The sequence below is a fragment of the Lutra lutra genome, chromosome 11 (assembly GCF_902655055.1).
Source record: "Lutra lutra chromosome 11, mLutLut1.2, whole genome shotgun sequence".
Classification (NCBI taxonomy): Eukaryota; Metazoa; Chordata; class Mammalia; order Carnivora; family Mustelidae; genus Lutra; species Lutra lutra.
In genome coordinates, this window is record NC_062288.1 from 92,686,387 (window position 1) to 92,704,165 (window position 17,779).

A 17,779-nucleotide genomic window follows, 5' to 3' on the forward strand; every position below is an offset into this window, starting at 1 on the left:
AAGGTAAATGTTAGACCAAACAGAGAAGCAACTTCATCTCAGCTTGGAGAATGTTTCCAGATAATTATCAGATTTAGCCTCCAGATAGAAATAGACTTCTTTTCTGTTAGAAGTAAGTGTTTAACCCTTAAGATTTCAAAAGTAAGTTTATTACAGGGTTTCTTATGCCCCTTGACCAGTAAAACTTTGTTTGATTAGAGTAAGGACCTTATCCCAGTAAGAGATAAATGAAATGAGAGGGAGAGTAACAGACAGATATTAATACAGAAGGAAAAGAAATAGATGGCCTTCATATCCAATAGAAATAAAGAATGAACCGCCCATGAAAGGCCCTGAGTCAGAGCTTATTATAAATTTGGAGGTCAAATCAGTCCCCTTAGAAATGTCCACAACTGGCTGGAGAGCAGGGGAGAAACTAAACACAGAACAATGCCAAAATCTTGTCTCATTCTCCTGGCTTCATATTTGAGAATGTCTAGTTCCTGCACTTAAACAAAATACCAAGCCTTAGTAACAACATCAAGGGTTGGTGATCTTGCCAAAAGCACAGATATGTTCATCCCTACCATTTATGTTTTCTTGGCTACAATTCTAACCCATGTCTTAGCATTCACCAATAGCTTTAGGAGAACATCTGGTCACCATCCCCTAAATAATATCCCAATTTATTCTATTATTAAGTTCATATTCACATTTTCCAGGGAAAATTGCCCCAATGTCCTACATATCTCTTCAAAAAATCCAGTTTTTCAAAATCCTTTAAGTATCTGGATTAATGTTCTCTGGCTGTACCAAGGAGTCTTTCCATTTCGTAAGCTGTCAGGTGGAGATTTAAATAGAGATTTTGACTGAGGGCCTAAGCATTCTAATCTTGGTGGGGAAAGGACCTTAAAATTTCCATATGGTATAATTCTTTTCACTTTGGCTATATTCTACCCAGTTTCTGTAAGTTGAACACATCAGAAAGAAGTATCGTATCCCAAGGTGATAACTGCAGTTTCAAACAACACTGTGACTTAGGAATGCAAATGTATGAAGCAGTCATGGTATCTATTAGAAACCTCACAATTTCTGGATCATGGTTTAGGAGAAAAAATGTGAGGACAAGATAAAACATGCTTTAACCTATTTTAGCCAAATAATAAACTTGAGTGTTTATCACCATCGATCAGGATCATGGTGCTAATGAGTGACTAGGTTTTGGTTTGGTTTAAAAGGATATCTGGTTCAATTTATTTTAAAGTGGAAATGCCTATGACATGCGGGCTCAACCAATAGCATAATCCAGTAAAGCAGGGATGCCACTGAAAGTACAGATCCAGGGCCTTAACCCTGCACTGACTTGATCAGAGTCAATGGAGACTGGGCCCCATAATTTGCACATGGAGGTTCTTATGCAAAACTTTGAAAACACTATCACGGAAGAAAAGTGGAAGGTAATATGCAGGAAGTGACTATTTGGCAATGTGTCAGATTTATCTGAAATTGAGGCCAGAACTTAGAACCAGAACCAGAATGTTCTCCTGGGGCTGTGCACTAACATATGTACTACTGTGTCTCTTGGTTTGTCTTGGGTGGAAATGAAAGTTCAGTCACTGAAGGAAAAATACTAAGTCAAAATATTTACTTGGGCATCTTCAAGTCCCAACCAAGTGATGAAACTGACTTACTTCATACGTGCTTCACATAAGAGAGATTTAATAGAAGACTACAAATCTCAGGAGGTTATCTTTCCATTGAAAGACCACATGCTTAAAGCTTCAGAACACCCATAGTTTTCACCTTCTAATAGGTCATGAGTTTGCAATGCCTGACAGATTAGAAAATGAATACATTCTTTCTGGTGTGGAAGTTGAGGATGGAGAACAGCTCCCTGAGCACGGGAGGCAGATAGGAAATCTCAGTCTTTAGAAGTCTGTGGGGCAGAATCATGGAAAAGTGTTACAGGCCTAGTAGCCATAAACTCAAACATCAATCCCTGTGATGTCATAGGAAGGAATCACCGTATGACTCTCCAGCCAGGACTGCACTTCTTGTGGCTCAGGTACACGTTCCAGGCTTCCCTTCTGGGGAAGAAAGAGCTCTCTCACCTTACAGACGCCATCTTCAAGTTCTTCTGGAGGCAAGTCTGGGTTTCTTTCCACATGGAGGTTCCAGCGATCTAGCTGTACAATTGTCCCATCTTCTACTTGGCAAAGGATCTTAGAGACAGGTTCATCAGTGTAGCCCTAAGGAATCAAAGAAAATACCCATTGCCACCTGGAGCAACGAACAGTGTAACCAAAGCCATTTCATGCAAGCAAGAGTTCTTCTGCTATAGTTCCCTATTTGTTTTGCAATTAGCAAGGCTGGGAAAGTAGACCGGTTCCCTTGAAGTACTTAGAATCTAAGACAAGAGTCACCAGTAACACGCGTAGTGCAATACTGCTCTAACTGGTTTGAGGTGAGGAGTAATTTTTGCCAGGACCAAGGACCAAGAGTCACAGGTAGACATCTGGAGGCCATGCTGGAGGGTCACTTCTGTCAAAATGAAAACAGGAGTCCCCTACATGCCACTAGAGGCATCTGAGAGATACACAGAAAAACTGTGTATGGAAAAGGAGGAAAAGAATCAAGGTGGCATAGGATAGATGACTTTTTCTGTTATCACCTCTTCACCTCTCCCTAACCCTGGAGTGGGACACTGTTCTTTGCATGGCTTAAGGCGAGTCTGTCTGAGGCACAGCCCTCTTAGGCAACCACTTACTCCTTGAGCGTATGTTACTGGCATCATGAATATTAAGGATACTCAAGTCACTGATGTGGATGAGAGATGTTAACAGTGATCAACCTATTTACATGAAGCAACTAATGTATTATTATTATTTCTACTATGCCCACTTGAAAAAAATAAAAAAGACCTGTAGGAGGTTAATTCACCCAATAACCAAATGAGTATCTGCTAATATCTGAAGATAATTATCACCCAAGCGAGGTTAATTCACACAAAGGTCAAATTGTTATATGCTAAGATCTGATGATAATTTTCATGGAGCCTAGTCCAACCTCTCTTATGAGTAGATAAAAAGCTGGTAGGGCTGCCTATGTTAGCAAGTTGTGCCTTCTTGCTATCTTAACTCTGTAAAAAAAAAATAATAATAATAAAATGGCTGGTTAGTAATGGGTAAACTTCTTCCACTAAGCTTGCCTGAAGTCGGCTCTCTGGTGGAAATGTCAGCTGGCCACCTGGACAACAGAGCCATGATGACACCAACCAGAAAAACAAATCCTCCCCCAAATCTGTAACTCTCCCAAAGCAGGGACTGTAATCTGAACCAGATTTGCTATTCTGGCCAGGGCTAAGGGTCAAGATCAAGTCAGGTCTTCACATGCAGACTTGAGGCCAACCCACCCAACTGCCTTTCAATGGATACCTCAAGAAGCCCTAGGCCTATGTATTAACCCCCATCTTTATACCCCACTTTCTTCTCTAGATGATTCTAAGTTTAAACTGAAGAAGGTCCCAGAGGAAATCATGATGCATGGGCACCGATTCTCAATTCTAACTTATTCTTTGAGCAACGGTAGCATAGCCCCCTTCCATTAGAGCATCTGTGGCTTCACGGTCCCTCCTACCTGACAGCACGGGCAGCCCCTGAGGGCAGTTCTTACCCCTCCCCAGTTGAGAGTTCGGGCCAGGTCGTTCCCAGTCCCCAGAGGAAGGACCCCGACGGGAGGCTGAGGGCTCAGCTGCAGTTCATCCAGAATAGAAAGGATCCAGCCCACCTGCAGACATTGCGGGGGCCAGAAGGGATATAAGAAAGATAGGTAAGTGACAAAGACAACCTGAGACGAAAGCTTTACACTTGCTCTGAGCCAAAAGGCTGAGAAGCAATAGAGAAGAAAGCTTTAAAAAGCAAATGAAATGGCTTGACTTTTCTTTAAAACATATATATTTGAATCTAGTGGCCAGGAAACAGACTACTTATCTGAAAAGGTTTTAAAATGGCAAGTCTCTTAAAAGGAGAAGGACTGTTTGTATGTGCTGTCTTATAAGCAAAACCAGACCCACTCATCTGTATGTTTAACTTAGAATCTACCTTAAAATTTAGAACAGTTTAAAATTTTTAGGGAGGTTTATAACATAGGCACTGGAGACAATACAAGACTCAGAATCAGACTGAATTTCAATTCTGGCTCATATTGGCTACATAATCTTGATTAAATTATTTAACCTCACTGAGATTTCTTTATCTGATTTTCAAAGTGGATATAATGCCTACCTCACAAGACTGTTTACAGATTAAACTCAAATGTATATAAAGCCCTCCATGTGGTCCATATAAGCACTCATTAAATAGTTACCCTCCAAAACATCATTGTAGAAATTAGTAGCATTTTCCTAAATATCCCTATATTCTTTTTAATGAAACATCATGAAAACATAATTATGGATGGTCCTAGTACTTATTATAAGTTTAGTTAGAAAATGGATACTTATATACTAGAATCATATTCCCATTTAATCTTTTTCTAAGATAAACAATACTTTAGCCTTGGTCTCATAACTACTTAGAATAATTACTCCAAACCTGGAAATAGCAAAAAGAAAGTTGCATATCCTCACAATGTCATACTAAAGTAGTGTTTCACAGGCTAAGAACTTTATGACTGTAGGTTAACAGGAACGTTTGTCCTGTGGAGATATGAATGTTGACAATGAAAGATTATGTTGAAGATTTGGTTTTATTCCCCCATAAGGCCATAAACCAATTATGTCTCAAATTTAGAAAAATTATTTTGGTATAACTATATAATCCTTTCCCTCTACTTCTCCAATAAATCAACTTTATCATCTTGCTGATTCCTTCATTAAAGAGCTAACTAAATCTGACATGTATTTATTCTATATTTGTGTGAGTCCTATTCAAAATTTTTTTGAAAATTTTACTTTGACAGTACCTTTATTGAACACTACTACATATAAAACACAGAACTAAGCAAATGAAATAAGACGAATGAGCTGGGCTAAAATAAGTAAGGTAGATGGCTGCTCTCAGGGAGCTTATAGTGAATTAAAAAAGGAACATACCATTGCTGATTCCTGAGCGAAGTTCTGTAACTATATTATTAAAGTTCAAAACAATTCTGTAAGGTAGGAATAATTCTCATCTCCATTTGATAGATACAGAAGCCAAAATTTGGAAGATTCAATGACTTCCTTAATATCATATTATTTATATAATATAACTGGCATTCACAATCAGGTACGCCAAACACCACGGCTAACCTCTTAACCACTCTGGTGCAGGAAGCCTTTAAATAAAGACCTAAATTCTGTTCTGGAATATGGCCTGGATATGGCCTGACTGTGCTGGAGACAGTGGTTTTTGTACTTTTGAAATCTTTGGAGTGCTGGGAAGTCTTAGAAATTGCTCAATCAAATTCAGTTAATTTGCAGATTTATTAATAAATGAGGTGCAAAGAGGTCATGTAATTTGCAAGGCTACATAACGAGGAGTGTCAGCATCAGAATCTCATCAGGTCTCTTGATTACATCTAGAGACTCCATCCTTTCTCTACCCCAATATTTCGTCCCAGGATGTAAAACTTGACTGTCCATCAAGAAGCCTAAAATTGTGTTTGCCTTCTAGAAGGGCATTATCACCATGGTCTCCCAATATGATGGACTAAAACTCTAGAAGTAAAGAAGAACCTGGAAGTCCCTCCATTCCCTCAAACCAGGCAAATCTCTTGTGGATGACTCATTAGATTCTGACCCCACGTGTGCCTAGTCCTTCTACAGACGGTATTAACAAAGCTTGCTGTTGAAGTGTGGGTCAGATGCTAACGAGTTCTGATGCCTCTGCCGGCTACCATCCCTGTGCCGCTGAAAGCACAGACTGCACACAGTAGGTAGCTCCCCTCTACAAAATGACAAGACAGGGAAACAGCAATCCCAGTATCAGGGATCACGGACGACAGGCGCAAACAGCCCTGCACAACCCAGAGCCTCTCGAAGATGCCACAGAACACAGTGGAAATTGAATCCAACAACCCCTGTGAAGAAGGCAGTCTCTTTAGAACTTTCTCCGAGAGGTGAACACTCAGGTTGCCCCTTACGAATTGTACTCACAAGTCAGTCTACTTTCTTGCAGGTAGATTTAAGTTACACTTTTTTTTTTTTTTTAAATGCTCAGGTGAAAACAGTCTCTTTTCCTGGTAAAGATAATGTCATGTGGTCACATTTCCAATGCCCACTGCATTCTAGGCACAATGACAGGAAAAATACATCTTCAGGGACCAGAAGCAAACGAAACACAAAATGGCAAGCCAATGAAGCCAGGAGTTTAGCTTTTGTCTGATAATAGGGAGTAAGAGGTCACCTCTCCTGGCAGGAAGCCATGTATGAAAGAGGCTCCCTCTCGAAAAGGGCGTGAAGGAGCCCTGCTTGAGGCCATAACCCAAAGACAGTGGAGATGCATTGAGGCTGGAAGGAGAAAGCCTTTAAGTGGTGGGCCCACCTTCCCACTGGCTCACTGACAGACCTCCAACATAGGACATCTCCCCAGGTTGGGTGCCTGAGTCACCTCCAGGAAACCTGCTCGCATCTCAAGAGTGTTGGAAACCATACAAACAACTAGGAAGGAATAGTGAAAGGAGGGAGACAAAGTAAAGGGAAAGGCAAAAACACAATAAAATAACTTCCTCTGAAGAGAAGCCTGCAAAGAAAAATTGCAAACTGCAGGAAGAAGGCTAATACCAAGATGGATGGGAAGGTCAGGGGGTTAGTCCACAGCACATAAAATAAAAACACTTTCCAAATGAGACTGAAATGAGTGTCCCGTAAATGTCCATAAATTGACGGGTATCTTCTAATAATCCTTTCATCAGTACATAGAAACAGTATATAGCCTTCATTCAGACCTTCTGAAGGGGCTCCTGTTTTCTCAAAGAAAGTAGCCAAGAATCCATGTGATCCTGTGCTATATGGTTCCTCGGAAAGGCAGGAGCCCTCAGGACACTTGGCTTCTCACCCTCCCTCTTTCTCTCACACCTGGCCTAAGCAGAAAAGGAAAATGTGTAACTGATTTGAATGAAAGGATCATCCTTTTTCTTAGCAACTGATTTAAGAACTGCATAGATACATCCTACCTTCTTTGTCCAATGGCCAAATATTCTATTTTTCCCCTGAAAACAATCAGGGAGGTTTAGTGTTCCATCATCACATAACCCTGGAGTCACCAGATGTCACCTGCCTTTCAGAGTCAAGATAGGTCGTAAAATTCTCTCAAGTCCATCAGTGTTAGACTAACAGTAGTTCTTTGGCAGAGCTGGTTCTGTATCTTTGCTTTTTACCGTCCTTAATAGTTTTTCTCACCCAAGAGATGTATGACCCCAAATCGGCTTCCTCAGAAGGCCACAGAAGGTAGGGCTGAAGGGGGAAACAGAGCCCATCACACATTGGCCGGGCAAGCTTAGGTAAGCCACTTAATCTTTCCAAGTTCCCAAGACTCTTTGGGTTCTGTTATCAGCTAAATGACATGTAGACACTACGTAGCACCTGCCTCACAACAGGAAATGCTTAATTAACATCAGCTGCTACGATTAAGCTTTATTTTTCTTCCTTTTTACTTCCTTTTCCCAGAAGTAAAATGCCCTCTTTCTGTCTCTCCACTTAAAACTGAACCTCAGGGTCACAAATCAATGCTACCTCTGACCGCCATCAATCACAAAGTTTTCCAGAGACTATCCAACGCAGAAAACCCAAGTTGTGCTAAAGCAGAAAAGTGTTACAGAGAGAGAGAGAGAATGTAAAAAAAACCACAATAGCAGGAGACAGATCTTAATAATCTATATCTGTCCTTAAAAAGCCAAACTATAAAAGATCTTCAGGGGGGCGCCTGGGTGGCTCAGTGGGTTAAAGCCTCTGCCTTCAGCTCAGGTCATGATTCCAGGGTCCTGGGATCGAGCCCTGCATCGGGCTCTCTGCTCGGCAGGGAGCCCGCTTCCTCCTCTCTCTCTCTGCCTGCCTCGCTGCCTACTTGTGATCTCTATCTGTCAAATAAAAAAAAAAATCTTTAAAAAAAAAAAAAAAAAAAAAAAAGATCTTCAGGGACAAGGCTGTTACCACAGCCTCTCCCTTACCCGGAACCGCACTTTCGGGGAATCTGGGCTTCAGGTGCATGGCCAGGATTGTTTGTTAGGCTTTCCCCAACTTGTCTCCACCAGTCATCCCGGACCCCTTCAGTTAGATGTAATTAATCGCAAAACATAGCACTTGGCATATTTCCCACCACAACTGAAGAAAACGATCCAGATTGGGTGAAATCTTTTCCCAGTTTGCAATGTTCTGTCCTGCCTTTGTATCAGGAAGGGCAGGGCTGCCCATATGGAAGGTCAGGCTCCTGGGCTTTGTCCCTGAGCAGAGCAGCCGGCGGTGAGGGCTGCCCGCAGCTGGGGAGTGCAGCCACTCCCTGTGCGTGGGGTACCCTAGCCGTCACCCAGTGTGGGCCCGGCTCATGCTGAGCACCATGGTCCTTCTGCGATGTACTAACATTAGCGGCGGCTGAGGGGCTGGGAGAACAGTGAATCGGCACTTTCTTTGACCAGACCAGGTACACATTGCATTGTCTTCTAGGCTGGCAAAAAGTGAAGATGGACATAGTGAGAGATCAAAAGGAAACAAGGCCAACATTTCTGAACTGAAAGACCATCAGGGAAGCACGTAAGTTCAAATGGCTCTTTCAGATGTGTACACCACGAGTCTTCCTTTTGATATTTTATGTTTGTACTTCATAGCTTACAAGTACGCCTGTGTTAAATGTTTTTTAAAGTCAGCCCTAAAGAAATCAAGATAGAAGGGGAGAGAGATGGGGAGGCGGGTGGAGAGAGAGAGATAAACTGAGGCTTTGGGAGGAAAAGGGGCTCAGAATGGTGGGCTTGCCACAGTCAGTTCAAGGGAAATACACTTTCTTCCCTGCTGCGGCTGCAGTATGTCAGGGCTCGGAGGAGCCTAATGTTTGGGGTGTATCCTCATCTAGGGAAGACAAGCGATCAAGAAATAAGCACGCAGTGGATGGCCCCATAGTTTAATTCCAGGCCTTTGGAAAGACGTTCACATGGTCAAGGGCGGGCCAGCAGATCCAGCCCCGTTACCAAGGTCAGGAGCCAGATAGGCAGGGATCGCATCACACCGGGAGGGGAGGGTATGTGTGCCTCTGGGGTCTTGGTCCACATGCCCTCCAATATTTAAGCAGAGTGACAGCTATGTGGAGCTGGAAGGTAGAGATGTGGCCAAGGATGGGAAAGAATATACAACTGCCGCATGACCAAAAAGCAACTCGTTTATAAACACGAAAGTCTGAGATCATTCTTGAGTTAGGGGAGTTTCCTTCCAGCCTAGAGATCCAAGGTGAGACAAGCGCATCCACTAACTGCAACCGTGTGGCCGTCCTGGGGCTGTGCTAACCAGTTCCAAAGAGGTCACACCTGCACTGTCCACTGCAGCCTCCGCTGACCACATGTGGCAACTGAGCACTGGAATGTGTCTGATACAAACTGGAGATGCTGGGAGAAATATATGCTGCATTTTGAAGACCGCACGCATTGAACAGAAACTATCTCATTAGTGATTTTTCCATGATTGCATGTTGAAATGACAATCTTGTGGATATCTCAGGTTCAAAAAAATGTATTATAAAATTAATGTCCCCTGCTTCTGACTTGAAGTGGCTTCTAGAAAACTTGAAAATGCGGTTTGTATCGTTGTTCTCTTGAAGAACAACGGTCTATACTATTACAATGCTGTGACTATGAAGACCCTTAGGGACCCTGGCGTATCCCTTTGCAGACCTATAAGGTCTCAAAGAAGGGTAAGAAACCTTGTTTCTTGTTGGAAGTCACAAAACATAGGCACCCAACCAGCTCTTCTGCTGACAAGAGCAGAGCTGGGAGATGGGTTATCTAATAGTCCAAGGAGGGGACGCCTGGGTGGCTCAGTGGGTTAAAGCCTCTGCCTTTGGCTCAGGTCATGATCTCAGGGTCCTGGGATCGAGCCCCACATCGGGCTCTCTGCTCAGCAGGGAGCGTGCTTCCTCCTCTCTCTCTCTGCCTGCTGCTCTGCCTACTTGTGATCTCTCTCTGTCAAATAAATATATAAAATCTTTAAAAAAAATTTTTTTTTAAAAGTGCAAGGAAGCAGAGTGACACAAACCAGCAGCGGAGCCAAGAACTTGTTTCCAAATTAACACAAGACATCTATACATGAAATAATAATTTGTGCACAAACTAATGCAGTTAAGAGTTAATACAGCCTCCTCTTAATCAGTCAAAAAAAAAAAAAATTCCATTCCTGAATCTCCCTGGGTCCCTGTCACTGTGCTGACAGAATTCTGACAGCTTCCAAGGTGACTGATACGCTCACCGAGTAAAGGCTGGATGGATGCCTTATGTCACACATATGCCTGATACTCTCAGGAACTGTTCTTCACTTGCCTCAAGCCATAAAGCTTTCTTCATAAATCCATCAGGAGGCCTCGCCTTTACAGAAACTCTGCTCCTACTCAAAATTAAAAGTTTCATATTCTAAATGAATCAGATTAAAAATGTCAATCACTTATCTAGGAAAATATTTCATAAACTCCAGGCCTCTTCCACAACACATCTATTTTAGCCAAGTAAAGAAATAAAACCTTGTTGCATATAAGGTACAAGATAAGCCAAGTCTTGATTCTGAGTGATTAAACTACACAGATTACCGTTGAGAAAATAATTAGTACAAAAGTAGGCACTGACCCTTGGGTAAATCTGCTACTTTTCTTTGGGGCATGCCTGTTGCAAGGGACCTGAGTAGAAATGTCTAGTGCATTTGTGAGGTATGTGGAAGGAGGTGGAAACGGAAGCCAGGAACATCAATATGGTCCCTAAGAGGAAAAACTACCTAGAACATAAAAGAAGAGTAATATCTAGCCTTGCGGAGTACCTCTTAATTATGGTATATTTAAAGAAAGGAAGATAGAAAAGACAGGCTAAGTAGGAGAACGAGGGAGTCTTCATGTCAAAAAGGTGTTATTAATGGCACCAGGGCGTACTCACAGATATCCAACACTGTAATTGGGTCTGGTCTTTAGGATTCATTAACAATCTACCAAGTCTCACTTGCTTGTCATTCTGGGTTTTGTCCCAGACACGCTATTGAGATGGTTTTCTTGAAAACCACTAGTTACCTCCCTGGTTCCAAAATCGATGATAATTCTCCAGTCTCTCCTTCAGGATATAACCACGGCCTCTTTCCTGAAACTCCTCTGTATTTTGTTTTTGTTTTTTTTTCTTGACAGAATAGACTAGTCCTTTCTACTTCGATCTTTTCATTCTCCTTTGGAACTCTAGCCTGGACTCCTTAATTGCAGCTGTGTTGCAAGTATCCAGACTTGGCTCTCTTTTGTCCTTTAGGCTTTAAAGCTCCAGGTTTTCAAACACTTCTCTAGTTGCATAGAATGCCTCAAAACCACATAACCTAGAACGTGTGTCCTACACATACCCGCTGAGCAGAGGAAAGGAAGAAGAAAGGAGATGTGAGAGCGACCTGCCAGGAGGCTCCAGCAGGGTGGGAGAAATTTGCAAGGGGTGGCACTCAATCATTGGTGGGGCCCAAATTGTAGAGAAGGAATGGGAAATGGATGTGGGTTTGAGGTCATGGTCACTAGGGTGGAGAAAGGGTAAGAACTCTGAATTCAGGACGGCAGGCAGAGCCTCAACTTCTCTGCTGCGGTCATTGAGATTTAAAGGAGAAAAGATGGGAGCAAATACTGAAGTCATACAGAAAGATAAGGAGATTCTAAAATAAGGAAAAGAACTGTAGTAAAGGGTCACTTAAATAAGTTTGTATTTTAAGACAATGAATCTGGGGACAGCTGAGCTAAGAACACTGTGTGTGGGTATGTATGTTAAATGCAATATACGAATACATATTTAATATATTTACATATACATACAAATATATACATATATATAGACACACACACACATACTATATACCAAATATATATATATATCCCCAGAGGATTTTTTTTGGATATAGTTCTACTAAAAAAAGTTGGGAAAATTTGAAACCAGCCTATCCCTTAGTGTATCTCCCGACAACCTACAAATGATAGAACTTTAATTGGTATTGTGGCAGAAAAAGTTCCATGGTCTAAAAGTTTTGGAAGACAATGGGTTAAATATAGTGAACTGGGTTCGGCTTCTCAGCTGTAAGATTTTATAATGACTTTTATGAGCTAATAACGTGTATTGTGAATCTTTACAAACAGTAAACACTATTTTTGCAACTAAAAAAATGTTTTCATCTTCAGTGAGTAGCTTAAGGGACCTGTAGAAACTCTGTTCTGTTTTTTTCCAGTTGTATTTTTTGGTATATAATGTGTATCCAATGTGGCATTAAGTGCTATGAGAGAGAGTTAAAAGATTTTGTTGCTACCTTTGAGACTAGAACATTCTAATTAGGGAGAGTAGAGAAAAGCCAAAGGTATTTCATAATCAAATTCCAGATCCTCTGAGAGCAAACTCCAAATACAGAAGAAAGAGATAGCGGGCAGCCGAGGCTCAACGTTGCGGTTGTCAGCTCTTTCCCTTTGCTGATGCGCCGGCAAGTGGAGGGCAGATGGAGAAACAACTAAGACAAATAGAGGGAAATGTACCCATAATATTAAACTTCAGCCCAATTCCACTTTTTCTTCAAAAAAATGAATACAGGGGCACCTGGGTGGCTCAGTGGGTTAAGCCGCTGCCTTCGGCTCAGGTCATGATCTCAGGGTCCTGGGATGGAGCCCCGCATCGGGCTCTCTGCTCAGCGGTAAAGCCTGCTTCCCCCTCTCTCTGCCTGCCTCTCTGCCTACTTGTGATCTCTCTTTCTATCTGTCAAATAAAAAAAAAAAATCTTAAAAAAAAAATGAATACAGAGGAGATGATCTTTAAGGCAAACCAATGTCAGTATTCTAAGTTTTATCTCTACTCATAAAAAAACAAATGCAGGGGCGCCTGGGTGGCTCAGTGGGTTAAAGCCTCTGCCTTCGGCTCAGGTCATGGTCCCAGGGTCCTGGGATTGGGCCCCACGTCGGGGCTCTCTGCTCAGCAGGGAGCCTGCTTCCCCCTCTCTTTCTCTCTCTCTGCAGCCTCTCTTGCCCACTTGTGATCTCTGTCAAATAAATAAATAAAATCTTAAAAAAAAAAAAGGAACAAATGCAGTAATTTTGTCCACGTACTTCTCCTTAATGATTGTGACCGATGATTAAGAACCAAAGGAAATAAGTAGTTTTTTTAAGTGAAGAATTCAGTCATCTATAACCTTCATTGTAATGATCTGGCCACATCCTTACCTTGTAGAACAGGAAAGGATACAATGTAGCTGAGAGAATAAGACACAATTTAGGAAGACCAAGTATGAATCCATAGACAATAACCACATCCCTTCTAACACTTTATGGGCCATGATTCCCATGACAGAGACCTAGGTCTTAGGGAACTGGAAAGAGGTGTGGTAGGAAAGAACAAAGAGAACTGTCACAAAGAAAGCAAAAGAAAGAGGAAACAAGTGAGAGAGCTTGATTCTATTTTGAGGACCTACCGTTCCATCCCCACCACACGCCAGAATTCGCAGATTTGGTACTTTCCTATACAACTCAAGCCTGTAGAGGAAAAAGAACATGAAATAAATAAAAGAGCTCATCACTGGCCATTGCAAAGAAAACACAGGGCAAAAGAGGATGAGGGGACGTCCCCTGGAGAAAAGGCATAATTAGGAGGATAATAATGTCATTATGGGCATGGGTCCCAACAAAGGGATCAGCGGTTGGTAGCAAAAATCATTTTTAAATGGCCGACACTGGAATGGGATTTCAGGTGTCCCAGAGTTTTATCTCTCATAATCCCTACTAATGTATTCACTCATATGATTTTCCTAATTAGTTTCGACTTCCTTTTCTTTTCCCATCATACCCCTTCCTCCTTTCTCAAAGAAAATCCTCCTTAATCAGTAGTCAGGAGTCATTATGTGTCTCCTCCTTATTTTTTGTCAGCTTTTCCTGGATTTGCTTTTCAAAGTTATACTTTCCACTCTTAATCCCAGGAAACCTCTTCTGAGAGACAGGATGGCAGGAGGACGCCTGCAGCATTACCGCCACACCTACAATTCTAGCTCCCTCTCCACTCATTCACCAACACTCATGCCAAATTTATACTCTTCAGCCCAAAGAGGGAAGACTTACTGGTTTTTCTTCATTTAAAATTTGTTTAAAATTAGATCATATTTCATGTTGGCTCTTGAGAAAACACAATTATAGCACCCCTGCTAAAACATTTCCTTAAGTGAAGCTGTCAGTGCCACTGTTCTAAAATACACCATCTTCAAAATCAAGTTGTTTTTTTTTTTTTTTTTTCTTTCTGGAAACATGTCCTATCTGGCCACATTCTTTAGGAATGACCTATGAAGGCTCTGCCTAAAGTCTAGCCGGAGTGATAAGATTTTAAGAAAAGCATCCAAAAGGACTAAAGCCAGGGTAGCAGCTTTGCCTTAGTCCATCCAAATACAGAAAAAAAAAATACAGAAGGTTTATAGTGAACTCTAGTGGTGAAAAAGTTCATAGATTAAAAGAATGACGGCAGAAATTAATTTTTATATTTAATGTTCTCCTGAATGCTTCAAATATATGATTTGTCCATTTAATACAGGAATATTATTTCTCTAGAAATTATCTGAACTGGTTACTTTGCCTCTGGTATTGTTATTTATTTAAAAATAATTAGTATTGGGCGCCTGGGTGGCTCAGTGGGTTAAAGCCTCTGCCTTCAGCTCAGGTCATGATCTCAGGGTCCTGGGATCGAGCCCCACATCAGGCTCTCTGCTCAGCGGGGAGCCTGCTTCCTCCTCTCTCTCTGCCTGCCTCTCTGCCTACTTGTGATCTCGCTCTCTGTCAAATAAATAAATAAATTCTTAAAAATAATTAGTATCGCTTAAGCTCTAATGTTTATCTGATGACATCCAAACTATCTCAATACATGGGTTTTAAAATGGGAATGGACAGTAGCAGAAACAGTCCTGCTCTTTCCCAACATCTACAGCACTACCGCCACCAAAGGGAAGATACAGGATACATGTCACCTAGGTCTAAACTTGATTTTCAATACTCCTAACAAAAACAGAATGAAACTTCTGAAGTTCAGAAGTTCAGAAAAAGGGATTGAGCAGAAATTAAAATGTCTTCCTGGCCTGGTGTGGAATCCATAGGCATAATCAATCAATCTGTCTCCAGTGGACATAGGCGCACACACATCACCTCTCATTCAAATACATGAACATATTCATAAATAAATATGGCCACTCTCCAAAGATCCACTTACAGTCTCACTGATGTACTTCCCCAAGCTGAGCATGAGTAAGTAGAAAAATGACAGATCCTTCCTCAGTGCACACTTGTAAATTATCGACAGTTGCTTGCCCATGAGACACAAGCACACTTGAAGGATGTCCTGAGATAACAACTGTGTAGCTGGTCTGGAAGGGACTTAGCCCAAAGAAGAGTAGGAGGGGAAACATCAGACGAAGGCTTAAGGGAGGTGACCACAGTTGAGAAAGTCAATGAGGGATGGTCAGCAAATATTTCACAAGGTAATCTAATAAGGAAGCCTGACTTCACAGCAGAAGCCCTTCTCGCTTGCCCAAACTGGTACAGACCATGGTGGGCTGTTTCCAGACTTACGCATCTTTGGGCCCCTCCTGAGAAAGATCAAACACCTGCCGTGGATTCAGGTACCACATGAACATCTGCAGGACTTTGGTTCCCTGTCAGAAAAAAAAAAAAAAAAAATTAAGACAATAAGAAGAGATTTCCAAATATTTGCTGCTCATTTAAAAAAATTAAAAAAATGTTCTTCTCTAAAATATCACCTGATTGCTATGAATAGTGTTAAGACTGATGGTTCACAGACCTGTGCCCCTGAAACAAATAATACGTTATATATTCATGAAAAAAAAATAAGTAAAATATCACCTAATTATAAACAGCATGAAGTAGTAGTTAAAATCATGGGCTTTGGCCATTGATACACAGGTTGAATGTCCAGATGGGGCTTTTGTCCAACTGCGTTAACTCTGGCCAAGTTCTCCAATTTCAGTGAGCCCAACCTCCTTCTCTTTAATGTGGAGATAAGAATACCTCTTTCACAGACTTGTCGCAAGGATTAAATGCAGTCATGTTTTGAGGAGCACAGTGGTCACAGTGTGTGGCATGCAATTAAGTGCTTACTGAATAGTAACTACTGGTTTTCCCATCACTTGACATCAAAACCCATGTAGGCAACTTATTAGTCAGTCCATGTCATTTAACATGAATTTTTACTTCATTGTGAAGACTACTTTGATCTTTGTATAACATGAATATAGACAGGATGAGCTAAGTATGATTTTACTGAAATAACTTCTCTTAACTGAAGTCAGTCTTTCTCTTTTTTGTTTTTAAGATTTTGTTTATTTATTTGACAGACAGAGATCACAAGTAGGCAGAGGCAGGCAGAGAGAGAGGAGGAAACAGGCTCCCTGCTGAGCAGAGAGCCTGACGTGGGGCTCGATCCCAGGACCCTGAGACCATGACCCGAGCAGAAGGCAGAGGCTCAACCCACTGAGCCACCCAGGCGCCCACTGAAGCCAAAGTCTTACAGGCTCCTCATTATTTAGGATAGACACATGTGACTTTCCTAGTTACAGCTTACTTTGACTTACTTTGACTTTGTTTCAATTTCCATGTCTCTAAGTCAAACAGTTCTCACATGAACATTTTTGGAATGTTTTAAGTGATTTATAATTGGCATTTGTAGAAGTGATCGTCACGGAAAACACAAGGCAGTTCTGGAGATCATTTCTTAACAGTGAACTGAGCAGAGAAGAAATGAAGAAGGATCGTTTCATTAAGCGGCATCAAAAGAGCTTTAAGACTGCGTAGGGTGCCCCATTTTAGGGCATTATCAGCCACAGCAAATAGCATTTGATCAGCGGGGCAGTGCGTGTCGCTTATAATTACAGTTCCTTTATTAGCTATCCTGCGTGCTCTCCCTTAAAATATTCCCAAGTCTGTACACCTACTATGCTGTATCCGAGAGTCATTCTGGGACAGCATGGTATTTGAGTCAGTAATAACTTGGGTGTTCTCATGAGGTGATTGTGAGCACTTAAAAGCCTGCAGAAATCTAGCATATTAAATAGGAGGGCAAAATCTGCTTTCCAGGGGGATAATGAGAATTAAATGAATCAGTAATAGTTATGGATCTAACCCAGCATGTGGCACAAAATAGGCCTTTGTAAAGGTTAGTCCCTTTCTTTGTTGCTTCTTGTTAATCTATTCAGTAAATTACACTTGAGGTTGTGCGGGCTAAAGTGTAGCTTGTGATTACCACATTGTTAGGCCGGTTGTTACTGGGGCCAATGCAGGTCTTTTGTTCCACATTTCAACCAAACCTATAATTTAGAAGTTCTGCTTTATCATGTGCTTGCTATAAATTTAGGAATAACATTCTATCCTTAATTATTACAACTAATCCTTCAATTTCACCACGTGACATATTTTGCTTCCTATAAAATTCAGACACAGAGCTGGACACATAATACTAACTAAAGGCTGGGTCGTTTTCTCTCTTCCTATACCAAGCCTTGCTATCAAGTCAGTTGGGGATTATCTCGAGTAATCTTTGACGCCTAACTGGTAGACCAGAGACATTTTAGTGACCAGTTAAAAAAAAAAAAAAAAAT

The 17,779-nt window shown here is 41.4% G+C and overlaps 1 protein-coding gene across 1 annotated transcript in view; it reads right to left on the bottom strand.

The window, feature by feature from the left end:
- The window catches only part of DGKI (diacylglycerol kinase iota), a 447,257-nt gene that overhangs the window by 191,831 nt on the left and 237,647 nt on the right, over positions 1-17,779 (bottom strand). Inside the window, 4 exon segments of the mRNA XM_047695648.1 lie at positions 2,091-2,228; positions 3,652-3,765; positions 13,607-13,667; positions 15,738-15,820. Coding sequence (XP_047551604.1) covers positions 2,091-2,228; positions 3,652-3,765; positions 13,607-13,667; positions 15,738-15,820 — 396 coding nt within the window.